This window comes from Macadamia integrifolia, chromosome 14 (genome assembly GCF_013358625.1).
Source record: "Macadamia integrifolia cultivar HAES 741 chromosome 14, SCU_Mint_v3, whole genome shotgun sequence".
In the NCBI taxonomy this organism is placed as follows: domain Eukaryota; kingdom Viridiplantae; phylum Streptophyta; class Magnoliopsida; order Proteales; family Proteaceae; genus Macadamia; species Macadamia integrifolia.
The window spans coordinates 2,132,654-2,152,057 of NC_056570.1; the positions used below are offsets into that span (position 1 = coordinate 2,132,654).

The 19,404-nt window shown below is 37.0% G+C and overlaps 1 protein-coding gene across 1 annotated transcript; it reads right to left on the reverse strand.

The window, feature by feature from the left end:
• Window positions 1–941: 941 nt before the first annotated feature.
• LOC122061672 (probable leucine-rich repeat receptor-like protein kinase At1g35710) lies at window positions 942–17,967 on the reverse strand. Its single transcript, XM_042625086.1, has 5 exons — window positions 17,790–17,967; window positions 17,547–17,697; window positions 17,383–17,443; window positions 2,891–4,084; window positions 942–2,802 (listed from the first exon to the last, which is right to left on the reverse strand). Exons 1-5 carry the CDS (start codon window positions 17,965–17,967, stop codon window positions 1,036–1,038), a joined length of 3,351 nt encoding a protein of 1,116 aa, XP_042481020.1. The 3' UTR covers window positions 942–1,035.
• Window positions 17,968–19,404: the final 1,437 nt, after the last annotated feature.

The following is a 19,404-nucleotide window of genomic DNA, read 5'->3' on the forward strand; positions in this document are numbered from 1 at the left end:
CCCCCCCAAAAAAAAAAAGTAAATAAATAAATAAATCCAGGGAGTTGGTTTTATGTTTGAGGATGGTTGTATGTGCCCTTGACAACCCTCACCAAATGTTTTTTTCATTTTTTGGTCTTGATTAAATAAATTCAGAAGGTAACCCAAGATTTATTTTGGGTTTGATGGGAGGGCTGGATATGGCACTCCACCCCTCCTTAAATATTCTTTTAGATCTTGACTTGATTAACTTAGACTCCTAAAACTTTGGCCATTACTTTTTTTTGTCTTTTCTTTTAAATATTGTATCTTGTTTATAATTCAATAGTAATGCATAGTAGTGCTAGGGATACTTATTTTCCGTATAAGAATTGGAAAAACAAAATTAATTTATTACAAAGTATACTTGGGTAGCTTATGAAATATACTAGGGCTTCTTTTCCTTTACAAATGAGTGGTTTCATAGTTCTATTTTGCTTCCCACCCCCAATACTTATGATATTTCTTTAGTTTGCATAAGGTTTTTGCCCATTTTAATTTAGGAACACCCAGAAATTCAAGGGTATTGAAGAAATTTATGATATCCTTTAGTTTTTTTTATTAAATTACTCACTTAAATAAAATATTTTGTACTCATCCTAATTTATATAATGCATTAACTTGAGTCAAAAAGAATCTGAAGGATATTTACGGATGGAAATTTAATAATTTCTAATGTAACATATAAATACCATAACAATAGGATATAGCAATATTCATCCTATTATTCCAAAAGGATTGTAATTAAAATAAACAAAAAAATATTTTTTTTTAATCAAAGTTTTGGTGATTGTGAACTAAATCTTTCAAAGTTCAAACGTTATATTTTTCATACTATGACAATTGTCCTCCACTTGGAATTGAAGGTATGATATACAAACACTTTATCTTTTTCTTTTTCAATATTAAGATGAAAATTACTTCAATAGCCCAATTCAGAAAAAATCCAAGGTCTGAAATACTACAGTAAAAATAAAGAAACCTCAAACAACAAAATATAGTATATAGCATTGAAAATTAAATACCTGGAGCAATATATCCATAAGTTCCTTTAAGTGACGACCAATTAGATGAGTCTGGCTTTAATAATCTTGCAATGCCAAAATCGGATACATGAGCCTCAAATTCCAAGTCTAGCAAAATATTTTTGCTTGAAATATCCCGATGAATTATTGGTGGAATGCAATCATGATGCAAGTAAGACAAAGCATTGGCAACACTTTTGATGGCATTTACTCTTTTCAGCCAATCAAACTCCATAGCCTTTGCTTGATTGCTTAAGATATGTGCTATGCTTCCTTTTTCCATATACTCATAAACTAGAAACATGCATCGTGGATGAGAGCAGAATCCATAAAGTTTGACAATGTTTCGATGCCGTAATTCTGTTAACACACGAATCTCATTCCCAAAGCTTTCCTCATCAACTATCAACTCACCTTCCAATGGATGGAACTTCTTCAAGGCGACTACATGGCCTGTAGGTAGCACTGCTTTGTAAACACTCCCATAAGTTCCATTTCCAATGCAATATTTGACATCAAAACCCTCTGTTGCTTGAATAATATCCTCATAAGCAATCTTGCCATTGAAATTCCATATTGAAAAGATATTGCCATGGTTTCTTCTTGCCTCTTCTATATTCCCTTTTTTCACTTTTTTTCGCAAGAGGAAGAAAACACCAATAATTGCAAATATTAGGAACAAAAGTCCTATCAAAGAAGCAACGAGAGATATGACGACTTTATGTCCACTTTTTTTCAATCCTTTGCTTGTAAGAGATGGATTGCAAGGAAGTAGACCTTGAAGTTCACCACATAACTCTTTATTGTTTCTAAATGCTTGAGGTGAAGAAGCATTTCTAAAAACCCTAGTGTTGGGGACAACACCCTCTAACTCATTGTAGGACAGATCAAGAGATACTAAGCTAACCATATTTTCAAGAGAAAAAGGTATTGAGGCTGTGATCATATTATGGGATAGATTCAAAATTTCCAGCATCATCAAATTTTCAAGCTCTGGTGGTATCGGTCCACTGATTGAGTTCTGACTAAGGTCCAATTGAACTTGTAGGGATACAAGTTCACCAATTTGAGATGGAATGCTTCCATTCAATGAATTATAGCTCAAATTTAATGACAACAATTTGGAGCATTGACCAAGTTGCGTCGGGATTGATCCAATCAAGCAGTTGGCCAATAAATCTAGATGGTCCAAATTGATTAATTTTCCGATTTTAACTGGTACATGCCCTGAAATCTGGTTGTCATTTAAATACAAAAGGTGCAATGTAGATAAGTTACCAAGTTCCTTTGGTATTTCTCTAGCAAGTTTGTTGGAAGAAAGATCAAGTTCTCCAAGTTGAGTTAATTGACCAATCTCAAGTGGTATCTTCCCACTAATATTATTTCCAGAAATCTTCAGAACTGACAAATTCTTACATTTTCCCCAATGTGGTGATAGCTCTCCATATAGTCTGTTGTGACTCATGTCAATGTAATAAAGATGTGGATATACACCAAAACTATCAGTTATATTTCCTACTAATAGGTTTTTTTCAAGTCTAACTCTCATTAAACTTGTGCAATTTCTGAAGTCAGGAATAGGACCCGTAAGACTACTGTTTTGAGCCGCTAATCTTTGAAGTGATCGTCCTTGGCATATTTGTTGCGGTAAGCTTCCAGATAAGAGGTTGTCAGACAACTGGAGGTCTACAATAGACGCTTGACTTCCAAAGTCTTGAGGTATGGAACCAAATAATTGATTCTCGTACAAATAAAGGCTCTTCAGTCTAGTTAAATTAGACAGAGAATGAGGGATTGGACCACTAAGGTTGTTTTAGCTCCAAGTCAATCAAATTTTTCATATCTACGATATCAGATGGCATTGGACCAGATAATTGATTCGAATGCAAATAGAGGGTCTCTAGTCTAATTAAATTAGACAGAGAATGAGGGATTGAACCACTGAGGTTGTTTTCAGATAGCTCCAAGTCAATCAGACTTTTCATATCTCCGATTTCAGAAGGCACAGGACCAAATAATTGATTCGAATCCAAATAGAGGGTCTCTAGTCTACTTAAATTAGCCAGAGAATGAGGGATTGGACCTCTGAGGTTGTTTTCAGATAGCTCCAAGTCAATCAGATTTTTCATATCTCCGATTTTAGAAGGCACAGGACCAGATAATTGATTGCTATACAAATAGAGGCTCTTCAATCTAGTTAAATTAGCCAGAGAATGAGGGATTGGACCGCTGAGGTTGTTTTGATATAGTCCCAAGTCAATCAAATTTTTCATATCTCCGATTTCAGAAGGCATCAGACCAAATAATTGATTGCCATACAAATAGAGGCTCTTCAATCTAGTTAAATTAGCCAGAGAATGAGGGATTGGACCAATGAGTTTGTTTTCAGCTAGGTCCAACTCAACCAAATTTTCTAGATTTCCCATTACGTAAGGTATTGCACCACTGAGTTCATTGGTATGCAAGTATAGAAAGTGAAGGTTGCTTAAATTAGCTAGGACATGGGGGATCATATCAGTGAATTTATTCGAACCTATTGCTAACTCAACCAGATTTTTCATATTCCCTATTTCTAAAGGAATTGTGCCACTGATTTCATTGCCATAGAGGTCTAAGAATTGCAGGCTGCTTAATATACTTAAGGGAGGCAGAACGCTGGAAAGATAATTATTGGAGAGATCAAGGAGGGTGAGTTTGGAGAGGCTACCAATATGCACTGGTATGGGTCCTGTGAGTCCATTGAGGCTGAGATTGAGACGGAGGAGATTGGGAAAGGAAGAGAAGGTGAAGTTGTGAAGCGTACCTTGCAGCTCGAGTCCTGGAAGGCTAATCTCAACCACGCTGCTTCCGGCTTTGTTACAGGTTATACCAAACCACTTGCAGCAGGGGATTGATGCTGATGATGAAGAAGCCGTAGCAGTAGTATTGGTGTTGGGAGATGATGGTGATGATGTAAGCTTCCAAGAACGGAAAGCAGGAACAGAGTAGTTTTGGAGAGTGGCTTTCCATTTGAGGAGAGCCTCTGTTTCACTTGATGACAACTGAGAGGAAGAGACCCATTACCAAACGCAGAGGAAGTACTGAGGAATAAGATGATTAGGCAAAGATAGAAAAACGACATTAATGGAGTCGGAGATGTACTGCGAGAAGAACGGTTCGGTACTGTATGTATGTTGTTTGCAGTGAGTGAATCAATCATACATACATACCATTATGTTGTCCTCTTGATTGCTAATTTATAGAGAGGCTTGTTTTTTGAATTCCAAATAAATAAATAAAATAAGGTTCAACTCTTTAATTTTCCCACAATTCAACTATTTAATTTGTTGCGTGAAAGAAACGTAACTACAAATCAAACGAAGGTGTGGAGGTGTTGGTTCTCTCTCACAGTGAATCCTCTTTTGAAAACGAAGATTAGATTCACGAATCCTCTGTTTCTACTACCTGCAATTCATGTTTGTGCGACTTCCATTCAGAAGAACTATTAGATTTGGTCAGATGAAAAAATGACCAAATCACGAGTCGCAATCTTGTGGACCTGAAAAAACAATATGGTGGGAAGATTTGAATGCATTGCACATTCAATCAATATAAACTCTCAATATGTATCTTCCATATAGGAAGGAAACATATTGGGAATGATAAATGTAATGGTTGTTTATATTCCCCTATTGGGATTGACAATTCATTTTGGATTCTTCAAATTAATAGGCCTTGATCAATCTTCAATCTTGATTGATCTGATCCCGACACATGGCTATGGTCCAAGGGTAAAAGCATAATAAAAACTGATTTTTATTAAAAAATTAAAATTGGGATAAATCTATTCGATATGATCTGATTCAGGATGATCCATATCAGCTTAGAGTACTTCTAAAATTCCCTAAACGTTTATGTTCTACCACAACTTCATCTATTTGTGTTTTTACATTCTACCACCCTAATCATTTTAGCAAATGAAAAAAAAAAAAAGTCTGACTGAATTGTTAATCACATGGTCACACCCATGCTAGAGTTGTCCCTTTCTCTCTATTTCTTTTGGACTTCGTCCACCACACGCATAGAAGATTGAGAGGTTTTGAAAATTGTCAAGTCCATACTGGAACAGGTATGATGAAGCTCCACATTTGAGCACCTTAGTTTCCTTCTCCTCATTGACATAATTCAAAATATGCCCCACAGTTAGCATTCATTCAAGTACCAATTATACACTAACTTAATGTACTGGAGGATAGTTCCATTCAATTTTAAATTTTATATTGAAGACTATGTATTGTTTTTTACTTGCAACTAGGATTTTGTAGACATACTTTTCAAGACCGAGTTTCTCTACACCCATGGCTATCAGTAGTATGGCATTACACTGGTTCAAGAGGATGATCAATCACACTAGGACTGAGACACGACGCAGACTCCTACGGAAGACAACAGTGGCGAATTTTCCAGAATTAGCGAAAGCCTGATGGAACAATGCCATGTGGAGGAAGAAGGCTCATGGGTTGTAAATTTCTTTTCCCAAAGAAGGGTCTTCTTGAGCAGGCCTTTTATTTGATAGGTAACATCGATGAAGCTACCACAAGGCTATGACCTTAGAAGTGGAGGGAAATTTGAAGAAATGATTTGGTATGGGATTATATTATTGTTATTAATTTTTTTTTCCCAAAGAGTCAGCAAGGAATATTGTTAGGTATAAACCCTTGCTATGGGTATTTTGACAAGTCAATACAGGGTGCTTGGGAGTGTAATGTGATGATAACCAATAGACCAAGCAAGTGGATACTTTACCCATGGAGGGAAGGAATTTCAATGTGTGAGAACAAACACCAAGAACCACGAAAATAAATAGACAAAAGATTTGTACGACATAGAGATTTAACGAGGTTCACACACGAGGGTGGTGTGCTACGTCCTTGGGCAAAGAAGAAGATGTTTCACTATGCAGAAGAGAAATTACACCCAAGCAGCGGTGATAAAACTCACCCTGAAACCCTAGCTTAAAACTCCCCCCCAAATACAATGACTTTCTCAACAAGACAACAATACATTATATATGCTCCAAGTTGCAGGTCGACCTGGTCGAACCATACCACACCCCCATACAACATCAGGAAATACAAGATCAGTGCCGCACCCCCATACAAGATCAGTGCTGGGCTCCGAGCTTGGGCCTATAGGCCCAATCCCTCTGCTTTCATCACAGATCTCATAAAACTTCCCATTCAGGTCGCCACCAAAATATGTCGAAGCAGATCAATCTTCAAAACGGGTCAAGAATTCGAGACAAACTTAACACGATGGGTGAAGGAAACTTCTGCCTTTTATTTGTACTAAAATGAGGAACAACCCCCCCCCCCCACACACACACACACACAAAAAATAGTGGAGGAGGCCACCTTTGTGCTTCACTGGTTTAGAATCTCAGAACTATGAACTATGTGAGAGACTATAATATTAGGTCAATAATGCATTACAACTTACAGTCTCAGTCTCTACTTTGATTATAACTTGAATGATTGAATTATTCAATCACTTCTAACTTCTAAGTGGTGGAAAAACAAGGAGGATAACATTCAGGAAATCACTAGGAAGTAGTGGGAAAATAGAGAAATTTTACAACTTACAGTCTCAGATCAAATCATATCCATGGCGTGGGCTCCCAATTTGAACCTGATCCTTGGAACCTCTACACCCTTTACCCTGGCCAGGTTCATTTTTCTTGGGAAAATCTAACTGTTATAACAGCATTAGACTTGAACATGGTTGGGCAACTAGGACTCAAGCTTTAGGAGGCTTAGAGTATCATAAATTTACAAGATTGCAGTTTCACTGTTTGGAAATATATTGGCCACTATCAATTCAAGCTTGACCCCTTTGTCTTCACAGTGGAGACGCTGGGTTTGGAAGAGTGATCTATGAAAGTATAAAGTTTATATGTATTTTGGACGCACCAACAAGAAGAGCTTGGAGATACTACTAAAAATGAAAAGAGTTTCAGTATGAGCCTCACATCACATTATGTGAGAGGTCACATGCTGGAATCTGCAGTCCAATGTCATGTGCTTCTTTTTCTCCTAATCATATGGAGCTCTAAATGGTATAGAGCTCCGCACTTGAACACAACGGTTTCCTTCTTCATATTGGCATAATACTAAATATGCTCCAAATTTAACACTAAATACAAATTATACCCTTAATTTTATGTATTAGAGGAAAATTCGGTCAATTGTGAATTTTACCTTAAAGCCCATGTTTCATAATGAACCCGCAACTAAGTTTGCCGATATATTTTTAAGATGAGATTTCCCTTCACCATGACTATCAGTATTTATGGCATTGCATTAGGAGGCGTCAACATCGTTTGCAGTGAGGTGATGAGGTGTAGTGAGCATCCAACGGCTGGGGTGCATGGCTGTGCCCTCCCAACCTTTGGATGCTCACTACACCTCACCGCTTGCTCTAGATATTTGGATTTCATTAAGGATGAGTAGTTTCCGCAATGTCAATAATGGGTGGGAGTGTAATGTAATAATGAAAAGAGACCAATCAAGTGGACACTTAAACAGTGGAGGGAATGAATGTGAACCAGTGAAGGAAATTTTCTTCCTTTGTGCTACGATAAGGAATTCAATAGGTGAAGGAGGCCACCTTTATGCTTCAGTACTGGTTTAGGAATTGACGAGACACCGGCCATGATGTAGACCATTAAAGTCTCGGAACTATGTGAAAGACTTTCATTACTAAAAGAGTAGGAAAATTGGTCAATAATGCATTGCAATCGGCAGTCAATGGAAACAATATAAGTAATCAAATTGCTCTGATTATTAACTTGGAAAAAATTAGTGAGAGGGGAAAATAAATTATAAGCTAAAGACTTTGGTGAGTAACGTATTAATTACAAGTTGGAATAATCAATGAAATCAAAACAATTGCAATGTGGATGACTTTGACTTTGATTTTGATTTTGAGATCTAGCGGCTTTGGTCAGCATTTGCCTATATCAATTGGAAGCATCTGGTCATTCGAAAGAATTAGATCTCTTTTTTAATCAAATGAGTGGGTCTGTTCTTGACTTTTTTTTTTTTTTTTTGGCTAACAATGGGTATGCAGGCCTTTGGTTTGACTAGTCCCACGGGTCCTTACTGGCCCCATAATCGTAGGATCCATGTCTTACTAAGATTGAATGAAAATTATTCAACTTTCACCAAAAGAAGTGAAGAGCACTAAACATTCCATGTGAGTGGCCCCAAGGATGTAAGAGGAGTTGAACTGAAAACTACATGCACACTTCTTGAGGCGAAAATCCCTTCCTTGAGGTTGCCCATTTCTGATAATGTAGGACATCTTTCAGAGTTGGTATTTTTGGATTTCTCTATGAAATCAAATATGTGGGCATTCTTGAAAACTTAGGACAATTTTCAGAGTTGGTTATCTTTAAATCTCTGAAAGTCGGTATCTCTTAGGCAACCAACTTTCATGGGAGATTCTGCTAGGCATTTCATCTTTAAATTTCTTGAGTCACTTGAATCTTTCTAATAAAATTAACTTGTGAGGGAGAATACATTCTTGAAACCAACTTCAAACACTCAATGAATCATCCTTATATGTGGGTATCCACCACTTTCAGATTTGAGTGCCAAGGTGATGAAACTCCCATGACAATAATGAAAATTGAAACACTATGGTTTACAGTGGTAGCGCATGGTAGTGGGTCTTCTAGTGGGATTTAGCGGAGTTGTGGTTGTGTAATGATTCCATATTGGACTCTAAGTTTTATAATAATTAAATTTTTTTTATTTTATCAAAAAACATAAATAGTATTTTATTTCTGTTCTTATTCTTCTACTCTTTTTCTTGATAATTATTATTTTTCAAATAATTTCTATAATCCAAACACTTTTAGTTGGAAGACTTGACACCACTCATGACCTTTAGGTAGACAAGGCATACCCATGCCTAGGGAGTGTAAGTTTGGGTCTAACCAACCGAACCTGTCTTGGCCGGTCCTGTGCCCAAATTCTATCTAACCCAATTATGAGAGTCAATCTGACTCAACCCGACCCAACCCTTGTGCTGGACCTAGGTTGAGATCTAGGCCCAGCCCGGCCCGATTTTAACTCTGATCTATTAATATGTTTAATAATAGTGTTTCCCTTCCCCAAGGCCCAGATCATGCGTTACACAATCTGTTTGTATGACTTCAACCCACATCATGAGTTACACAAGCCAAATATTCTTACCTATTAAGCGAAGACGACCAAATGACCAAACTATTTCTCCCATTTTCTTTACATAGGTTGTCTTTGTGTCTCCTATCATCTATTGATTTGAACTATTAGCAATCATAACGATTTCAGCCAAAATTTGGCATGTCCAGTTTTTGGGAGATATGGTGATGCCAGATGATTAAAATGTCTATCTAATAACCAAATTGACAACCTTACTTGCTGCAAATTTATGGATAAGGGTTGGACAAGGGCTCGCCATAATCTTAACATCTTCCAACCCCCCTTTGTTAAGTATAAACTTAACATTTGTGACCCTTTGTAAGGAAAAAAATAAAATAAATATAAGACCAGCTAGGGTTAACATGATTCCAACCCTAAGCCTGACAGGAATTAGCCCTGAGTGTGAACCCGACAAGATTGGATTGGATCTGAATTGAATTTTGAAGACCTAGGATTCAATTGGGGTTTTTAGAAACCCAACCCAATCCAACCATATTTCACCTCCTACCCTGGACTATGCAAGGCTCATGTTCCGGGGCTTTAAATAACTAGTGGGCCTTATAAAACTCAAAATTGAATTATTAGGATGAAAAATCATCTATCTAACATGGAATGGGTACATTCTTTACCCCAAAAAAATGACAAAAATAAATAAATAAATAAATAAAAACCAATTGATATGTGGGAGAGAAATCCGTTTAGGGAGTGGAATGGGTGTCAGTCCATTGGTTCTGGCGGGTTTTGGATTGGGTTGCTGGTTTTGGTGTAAGAATGGTGAATAAACTAACTAGTAGAGAAGGCCCAGTACTTTCGATTCGGTTTGATTTGATTTTGGGTTTGTATTGTTTTGTTATTTGTCTGGTTTTTGTTTTAGTTCGTTTAGCATATATATTGAGGGAAAAAGAAAGGAATACAAAATTATGAGAAAATATGTTCTATCAATGAATTTCGGACAGTTATTGATTTCTTATCGGGAGATATCAGTTTGATTTCAGTTTCAATTTGGGTTTTGAGCCGATGTCGGGTTCTTTCATTTTTTGTGCGGTTCAGAAAAAGGTAGAACAAGGAACCTAAATTAACTTGAAGTGATTCGGCGAAGTCACTTTTAGATTTTGAGAGGGCGAGTCAAGTCGGGCTTGTTTTCCAGCCATTGATTTCTAACTAATCATATATAAAATATTGAGAATGGGCCAAGAACATATGGGCCAAAAAATTTACATATCATTGCGCTTAATTAATTAGTTTTTGGATCGTGGAACCAATTAAGTAGGGATCCGGCTCCTCTACTGTTCAATAGAGGTGATAGATCAGATCCAACACCTTGGAGCATTTCGGCACAAAATCTAACACATGGATATACACCTTTGAGGAGCTCCAGGGTGTTGGATCTGAGCTGCCGCCTCTATTACGTAGTAGAGGACCCCACCCTTTAAGTAGGCCATCTTTCAAAAAAAAAAAAGGTATCATTTAAAAATCGGGATAGATGGACCAATTTGTAAATGGTCCTAATTTTGATAAGAAGGCCGATGAGTCAATCAATCAGTTCTAGTTAGGTGTCTCACAGGACTCCCACCAATTGTATCGTTCTAATACAATTGGCTATGTATCAAATTTCAGCCTTTAATTCCACCATTTATCTTTTTTCATGTAATGGCATGCCCTTTCATGTATGTTGATGTAGCATTGTGAGGTTGAACAAGGTGCATCTGATCATCAATTCAATGTGTAGGTTGCCATACATATACCCATGTAAAATTTGATCAAAAACTTGTCATACCTGACTTTGTTTATCCCCATCACATGATGAAAAGTAAAATTTGAGCAAATAAACCGAATACCCCTGCTCAATTGAGGCCTTTGGACATGCCTAACCAGATAGGATTATGTTGATAATCTAATCCACATTGAGACCACCAAGACATTGCAAGTAATAATACGAGGTATTTGTCGAAGGATAGCCAAGATCAGGTTGTAGCTTAGATCCATTATTGTAAATAAGAAATATATATATATATATATATATACATAAAAATAGAAATATGTTAAAGAAAAGGAAAATAGAAAACATGATTAAGATCTATGTATATTACAATCACAAGGAGAAAGGAAACCCCACTTTCGGCATTACCATCAGCAGGAAAAAAACTTTTTCCCAATAAAATCATTTAATAGAACGGCATTCTGGATCAACCCATACTGTGGGTTTGCATGAGTAGATCAAGAATCAGCTGAAGAACTAATACTCTGAATATGCAACTAATTACCTTCCATCCCCTCTTCAATTTTTTCAAGGGCATATATATCTGTGTTGAAGTTTCTCTGTACTTTATTTTCTTCCGCCTTATTTGGCTTCATTTTCTTGTTATTCTTCCTAGAACCACAACACAAGCAGCACCATCTAGACTTACAATTGCATGTCTTTCAAGGAGGTTTCTTCTTTATAGGGGCATCGTAGCTATACATTGCTTGCCTTCTGAAAATACTCTTGTTCTAGCATATATTAGTCCTTGATTGGATCCCATCTAGTCCTTTCATATTGATCCCTTGTCATAAACATTAGCTGTTTCGAAAAAGAACTGGGAGATAAAATAAATACTTGATTCCTTCAACAAAAAAAGAAGGGCTAATCGTAACAACTCTTCTACAATTAATGGTACTTGGATCGTGCTGCTATAGAAAGAATAGCACCTTACCTAGATCATTCTTGGATGATCCCGTACATTGTTTCCTGCCCATGTGTTCCATCTTTCATTGTCCAAACTACCTCGGGGACTTTCTGTGCCATGGAAATCATTTTCCCGAATCTTGAATTCTTCATGTTCTCTCTATATCCACAAAATGATGCTTCATATTTTCCTGATGGACTAGAAAGCTAGAGCATAAGATAAGGATAGGATACTCAGACAACATAACATTCCCTCATTTTACAACAATATCTTATACAACAAAAATTTGAGTCTCTATATGACTACAAAACAAAAGTGGTAGAATGTTACTACATAAGGAAGCGAAAAGAGAATCCCTTGGAGTCCATTGTGACTATGACATGAGGCTGAAACAAACGGGTAGCCCCTGCAGCTTCCTTCAACTTCAACTAGTGCATCCAAGTTCCAAATATTAACGAATCAAGATGACTTATTGACATCAGAGAAACCTCAATCAGATAGCCAACAATTATAAGCATACATATTAAAATAGAGATATCAAAATTACAATTTTTTTAAGAAAAGAATTACCTCTAAAGAAATATAGACCAACTCTGTGGTTTATAGTGATGACTTCAGCCATGCCATTCCTATCAAAAGACCAAAAGGCTATAGTTTTGGAAGTTGGATTGGAAACCATGCAATTAACAAAAGACTGACCTTGAGAACAATTGCTTAGTTTTGAGTGCAGTCTGAAATGAATTGCCTCAGTTTCTTGTTGGTGAAATGAATCTTCAATAACAATTATTGTACTTCAAAATCATTTAAATCACCAATAGTAATTGTATCAAAATGCTCCACAAATAATGGTTGGAGAACAAGTAGTTCTTTTACTTGATGCATAGATGGACGGGATTGTGGGTGACTGTAAACATGCAAGTGCTATTCTCACAACAGAAACCACATCCTTTGCAACCCTTTGATCTGATGGAAAGGCAAGGCATGAGTCTAACATATCCCATTCCCATAATTTTTTCTAATGCAACTACTCCGAAATTATATACATCACACTTATCAGTTAAAGCCATGGTGTAGGCAAGCTCTGCAAAGGAAGAAAGAAAGTGACTTAGTGAAAATGTACAAATAGAACCACAAATAAGTTTAAAATAAAAACAATAAATTACAATGATGGGTATAGCAAAGGAAGTTCAGAAAAGGTTGTTGTGTTGTTGTTGTTGTTTATGTCATTGCAAGATCTGGGTTCATCAAGTGTCATTTCTAAAAGTCAAATTCAGTTTTTACCCTCTATACGTGAACCTTTCAATAGTTCATGCATGCTCTTTGTAATTAGGAATCATTTAATGCTTCATTTTGATATTGCGAAAACTTCTTGAGGCTGAACTCACATGTGAATGAGGGATCTTAGGGTATATCTCTCCACAAAATTCGTGTCCCATTGAATAGGGTGCATGGCTAAAAAGGGCGGTTCATGGGGAGAATCCCTTCTCTATGGCTTTGGGGAAAACTTCTGTTGAATATTCCTTCATTATAGTGAGTCTAGCATATATTCTATTTTTACATGTTCTACATAGGTAAAAACATTGTCTACATACTACTTACATCAATAGATAAGTTTTTCCATGTGTCAAAATACAATTCCAAATAGGAGAGGTGACCTAGTCCACTTGTCTACAAAATTTACGGCCTCATCTAACATGACACATGGCAGAAAGAGTGCATAACTGAAAAAAGCTGCGGATGGAGCAGCGTAGAAATTCTAGTCCTTTTAGTTAGCTTTAAAAACTTTGTGGATATGTTATATATATCAACTTCTACTCCACTGGGGTTACACTTTGCTATATGTTTCTGTGCCACCCCTCACTTTCCCAACTTTGACAGTCACACTTTGCTATATGTTTCTGTTGCAAATCCAGATCTCGAATTATGTGGTTGGGCATATTGTCTACATTTTAGAGGAGAATGTATTTCATTCACAACTAACTATTTGTTGAGAGGGAATCCCATCGAAGCTTCTACTAGGGGGTTCCTCCTTGGGGTGCAGGAAGCACAAGTGAAGGGCTAACAAATCAAGGACGTATGGACAAATTCTGAAAAACTATATAATCTTTTTGTAGACCAAACACCCAAATCATGGCCTTGGAGCATAGTCCCCCTTCTCTTAGATGTTTATATAACCATCCCATAGGTCTCATTTCGACTCAGGCCACCAATGAAATGGTTGTTTTTTTGGCCAACATTGCCTACAAGATGATGGTTAAAAAACATTTTCTAAAAAATTGTAAACTGGATAACTATGTTATTTCCTCTAGTGTGTAATATATTATTGTTCTTCTTCTATTAAAAAAAAAATCTACTCCTACGGCAACTTTAACCTTTTCTTTTATAGGTATCCAGGCCTTCGTTCTGACTAGTCCTGTGGGCCCATACTGACCCCACAACTACATGGACCTGGTTCTACCAGGGTTGAATGAGAACCATTCAACTTTCACTAAAAGCAGTGAAGAGCACTGAACACTCCCATGTGAATGGGCTAAGGTGTGTCTAGTAGGAGTCGAACTTAGGATGTCCTAGTTGCTCTTACCAAGTTCATTGCTCACCAATTGCACTACCCCCTTGGGTTACGGTAACTTTACCCTAAATGTCTTTACCATTGTCAAATAGATAACGTAGCAAAATGATATATCAGTTTTGGCAAGCTGGGTTTAATGGTAGGAAATACAGAGTAAACAATAAATGAATGTTGGGCTAATATGGTAGAGATGGGACCTCAAAGTAGAGATTAATCCAACAGTTGGTTGACTAAATTAGCCCCAACCCCTTCCCCTAAAAAAAAAAAAAAAAAAAAATCCAAGGGGTTGTTTTTTGTCGTGCCCCTCGATGTCCCTCACCAAATGTATTTTGCTTTTTTGGTCTTTATTAAATAAATTCTATAGGGTGTCTTATGGTTTATTTTGGGATTGATAGGAGGGTTGGATGTGGTGCTTCACCCCTCTCCAGATATACTTTAAGATCTTGACTTAGTTCATAAAATTATGTAAGGTTGATCTAGACTCTAAAGTTTTGGGCATTGAAAAAATAATTTAGCTATTGTAAATTGTTTCTAATATAATAGGAAAGCGCAGTAGTACTAGGGATTCCTATTTTCTCTAAAAGAATATGGAAAAAGAAAATAATTTATACAAAATATAATAATGTACTTTACAGAATATAGTAAAGCTTCTTTTCACTTCAAATGAGTAATTTTATTATTCTATTTTAAGTTTTGCTCCCCTCATAATTTTGAAATTCCCTTAGTTTGCAAAAAGATTTCTCCCATTTTCTTATGAACACCAAGAGATTCAAGCGCATATAAGCAACTCATTATATCCTTTAGTTTTCATATTAAATTACTCAACTAAATAAATATTTTGTACATGTCCTAATTTATATAATGCAATAGCCTAAGTAATAAAAAAAAAAAAAAACTAAGGGGTTTTGCTGATGGAAAAAACAACAACTTATCGTGAAACATATAAATATCATAACAATAGGACATGACAACATTCATCCATTATTATAAAATGATTGTAATTAAAAGGAACTAATTTTTGTTGATTGTGTACTAAATCTTTCAAAGTTTGAATAAAGATAATTTTTAAATTATAATGATTCTGCTGCATTTGGTCTCAATGGTGTGAGATACTAACACTTTCATTATCTTTTCCTTTTTCAAAGTTAAGATAGAGAATATTTCAATTGCCCAATTCAGGAAAAAATTCCTAGATCATAAACAATGAAGTGAAAAAAAAAAAAAAACATTACAAAGAAATGACAAATTTACATACCTGGAGCAATATATCCATGAGTTCCTTTAAGTGATGTAATTAGATGAGTCTGGATTTAATAGTCTTGCAATGTCAAAATCAGATACACGAGCCTCGAGTTCCAAGTCTAGCAATAAATTTTTACTTGAAATATCCCGATGAATTATTAGTGGAATACAGTCATTATGCAAGTAAGACAAAGCATTAGCCACATTTTTTATGACATTTACTCTTTTCAGCCAATCCTACCCAAAAGCCTCTTTTTGATTGCTCAAAATACATGCTAAGCTTCCTTTTTCCATGTACTCATATACAAGAAACATGCATCGTGGATGGAAACAAAATCCATTAAGTTTGACAATATTCTGATGCCTTATTTCTATTAATATGCACATCTCATTCCTAAAGCTTTCACCATTAACTATTGTCTAACCTTCCAATGGGTGGAACTTCTTCAAGGCTACAACATGGTCAGTAGGTAGCACTGCTTTGTAAACATTCCCTGAAGTTCCAATTCCAATGCAATATTGGAATCAAAATTCTCTATTGCTTGAATAATGTCCTCATAAGCAATCTGCCATCAAAATTCCGTATTGAAAATATATTGCCATGATTTGTTGCTGTTGCTTCTATATTTCCTTTTTTCACTTTTTTTCGCAACAGGTAGAAAACATTGATAATTGCAAGTACTAGGAACACAATTCCAATCAAAGAAGCAATGATGGATATGACAACCTTATGTCCATTTTTCTTCGATCCCATGCTTCTACGAGATTGATTGCAGGGAAATAGACTTAGTAGGTCACCACATAACCCTTTATTGTTTCTAAATGTTTTTTTTTTTTTGGCTGAAGATTCAGAATTTCATTAAAAAGGAGAAAAATAAATTACATCAACAAACTTAAAATCTGAATTTTTCCCCCACCTTCGGCATTGCCATCAGCAAGGAAAAAACTCAGGAGAGAAAATTAAAACCGAAATCTAGGCCTACACTTGGTAGCATGAGCTACCTCATCCCAAATGTGGTTAGGAAACTGGACGTTTGTCTCGGATGATCTTGATTTTGCCACATCCCGAGCCAAAAAATCAGTTGTGCTGTTTTTTTTTTTTTTTTTTTTTTTTTTGCTAAAGGATGAATATATTAAGAAGAAAAAAGGAGTACATCATAAAGAGGAAACAGGGACAGAGCAGAGAGCCCTAGAGCCGCTAACAAACTCCACCTTCGGCATGGCCATCAGCAGAGAAAGAAAGCATCACCCTAGGAGAATCTAAAGCTATGCCTTCCCAGGATATCATTTTCTACATAATTAGCAACGTGTCTTGGGAAAGACACCGAGAATTCTGAGTTCCCAGATTTTGAAGCCTTTTTTGCCAGAAAATCTGCAATTGGATTTGCTTCACGAAAGCAATGGAATATCTTCCAAGGGATTGATTCCAGGAAAGGGATAGGATCCAACCATCTTTGGAGGATAAACCATGGGATATGGTTCCTTTGGATTGCCAAAACAACCGCTGCCGAGTCAGATTCTATCCACATGCCCCTTGCACTCATCGCCTTAGCCATCATAATACCTTCCATGACTGCCTCAACCTCTGCTTCATAAGACTTTTTTATTCCCAAAAAAATGCTAAATGAGTCACACACCTGGCCATCATTATCTCGAACAATCCCTCCTGCTCCTGCCCTTCCTGGATTTCCCAGAGAGCTGCCATCCACATTAACCTTTAGCTAGTTTGGTTGGGGCTTACACCAGTGAACTTCGAGGGGGTGAGCATGCTTGTGAGACCCCACTGTCAAACCCAGTTTACTGCAGAAAAATAACATCAATTGGAGCTTTCACCTCCCCCTTCAGCTTCCCTACGCAAGAGCCAAGCTCATGATGACTATATTCAAAAATTTGCATCGCAGCTCTGTACTCATTGTCATGCCGACATCTGTTCCTTTCCCACCAAATGTTTGCTGCAATAATGGAAAAACCCATCATCCAGGGAGTTTTAACGTTTAGAACTCTAGCCTTTGCCTTCCACCATCGAACCAGGTTGTCAACTGACTGGTGCTGCTACCACTTAACCTCAAAGCACTCAACAAATGTTTTCCAAACTTTGGTCGTGAAAGGGCATGTGAGGAAGATATGATTAATATTTTCTTTAGCTTGGTTGCAGAGAGCACACCTGGAAGCAAGATGGATCCCCTTATGTTTGATTTGCTCATCCGTTGGGAGTTTGCCATGAGCTAGACACCATCCTAAGGTAGAGATCCTAGGAGGTAGGCCTTTCCGTCAAACCATAGAGTACCAAGGGACCTTGCTAGCCGTCCTTCTGATACCCTCCCATGCCGAAGAGATAGAGAAAGACCCCAGAGTCGACAATGACCAACAACAGGTATCCACTAAGTCACATGAGGGAATCAGTTGTGCTGTTTGCCTCTCTAAAACAATGAGAAATCTTCCAAACAATGGAGAGCAAGTAAGTCTCCAAGGAGATCCAATCTTGGGCAACAAACCATGGAATGGATCTAGCTTGGATTGCCACTACCACTGCCGCAGAGTTTGACTCAATCCATAGAGATGTTGCTCTCAGATCTTTGGCCATTTGAATATCTATCATCAAACCTTGAAATTCTGCAACATAATTGGTTTGAACTTCAAGAAATCTCTTAAAAGAGTCAATCACAACTCCCAGATCACTTCGAATAACTCCACCTGCACCAGCCCTACTAGAGTTGCCCATGGAACTACCATCCACATTTAATTTGACCCAACTAGGAGGAGGCTTACACCAAAAAATGTCCAAAATCTTTGGAGGATGTTTAGGACTAATAATCAATCCTAAATGCCGGCAGCACATTTGATCTGAGAAATGGAATATTCGGTCAAAGATAGCAATTTTATAATCTTGGAAGTCTCATTTTATCTTATCAAAGGCAAAGAAATGAGAGAGCAATCTACTCTCATATCTCCTAGAGTTCCTTTCCTTCCAAATATTTTCAACCACAATGACAAGCCCCATAGACCAAGGATCCTTAAGAACCATCACCCTGTGCTTTCTAATCGACCACTCAATAGCTAAGGAAAATCAACAATATCAGGCCAAATCAATCCAAAACAGTCAAGGAACATGTTCCATATTGTAAGAGCATTTTTACAGCCCATGAATAGATGATTAAAAGTCTCCGCTTGCTCTTCACATAAGGTGCATTTGGAAGCCAAGGAAATTCCTTTAGCTGAAACAATATCATCCGTAGGAAGCTTTTTATGCATTAAACGCCACCCAAAATTGGATAGTCTTGGTTGCATAAGCTTTCCCCAAACCAAGGAGCTCCATGGAGCCTTTGGGTTACGCTTTGTTATATCCTCCCACACAGAAAAGGAAGAAAAAATGCCCAAGGAGGTACAGCTCCAAACACATCTATCCTTCAAGGGAGAAAGCGGCAAGCTAATGGAACGCATAGCTTCAAAACAATGATGAAGGAGAGGGGATTGAACAGGATGTAATTCCCATTTAGAATTATGAATGACATCAGCCACCTTCAAGGAGTTTTTTAAGAACTCAGAGTCTAATCCACAACTCTCTGGAAGAAACTAAATTCCAAACTTTGCGGAAGCCAGGCCAGACAGTAGAAGACTTAAAGGATGGTTTTATATTTCCATTTTTCAAAAATCTAGCT

What these genes read in the sequence shown, in the direction of transcription:
- LOC122061672 (XM_042625086.1), bottom strand. Translation starts at nt 17,967, where the DNA reads ATGGCAAACTCCCAACGGATGAGCAAATCAAACATAAGGGGATCCATC. An exon ending in ATTGATGTTATTTTTCTGCA is followed by an intron (nt 17,444 to 17,546) that starts GTAAACTGGGTT and finishes TGTGGATGGCAG; the next exon opens with CTCTCTGGGAAATCCAGGAA. An exon ending in GTCCAATGCCATCTGATATC is followed by an intron (nt 2,803 to 2,890) that starts GTAGATATGAAA and finishes ACTAGACTGAAG; the next exon opens with AGCCTTTATTTGTACGAGAA.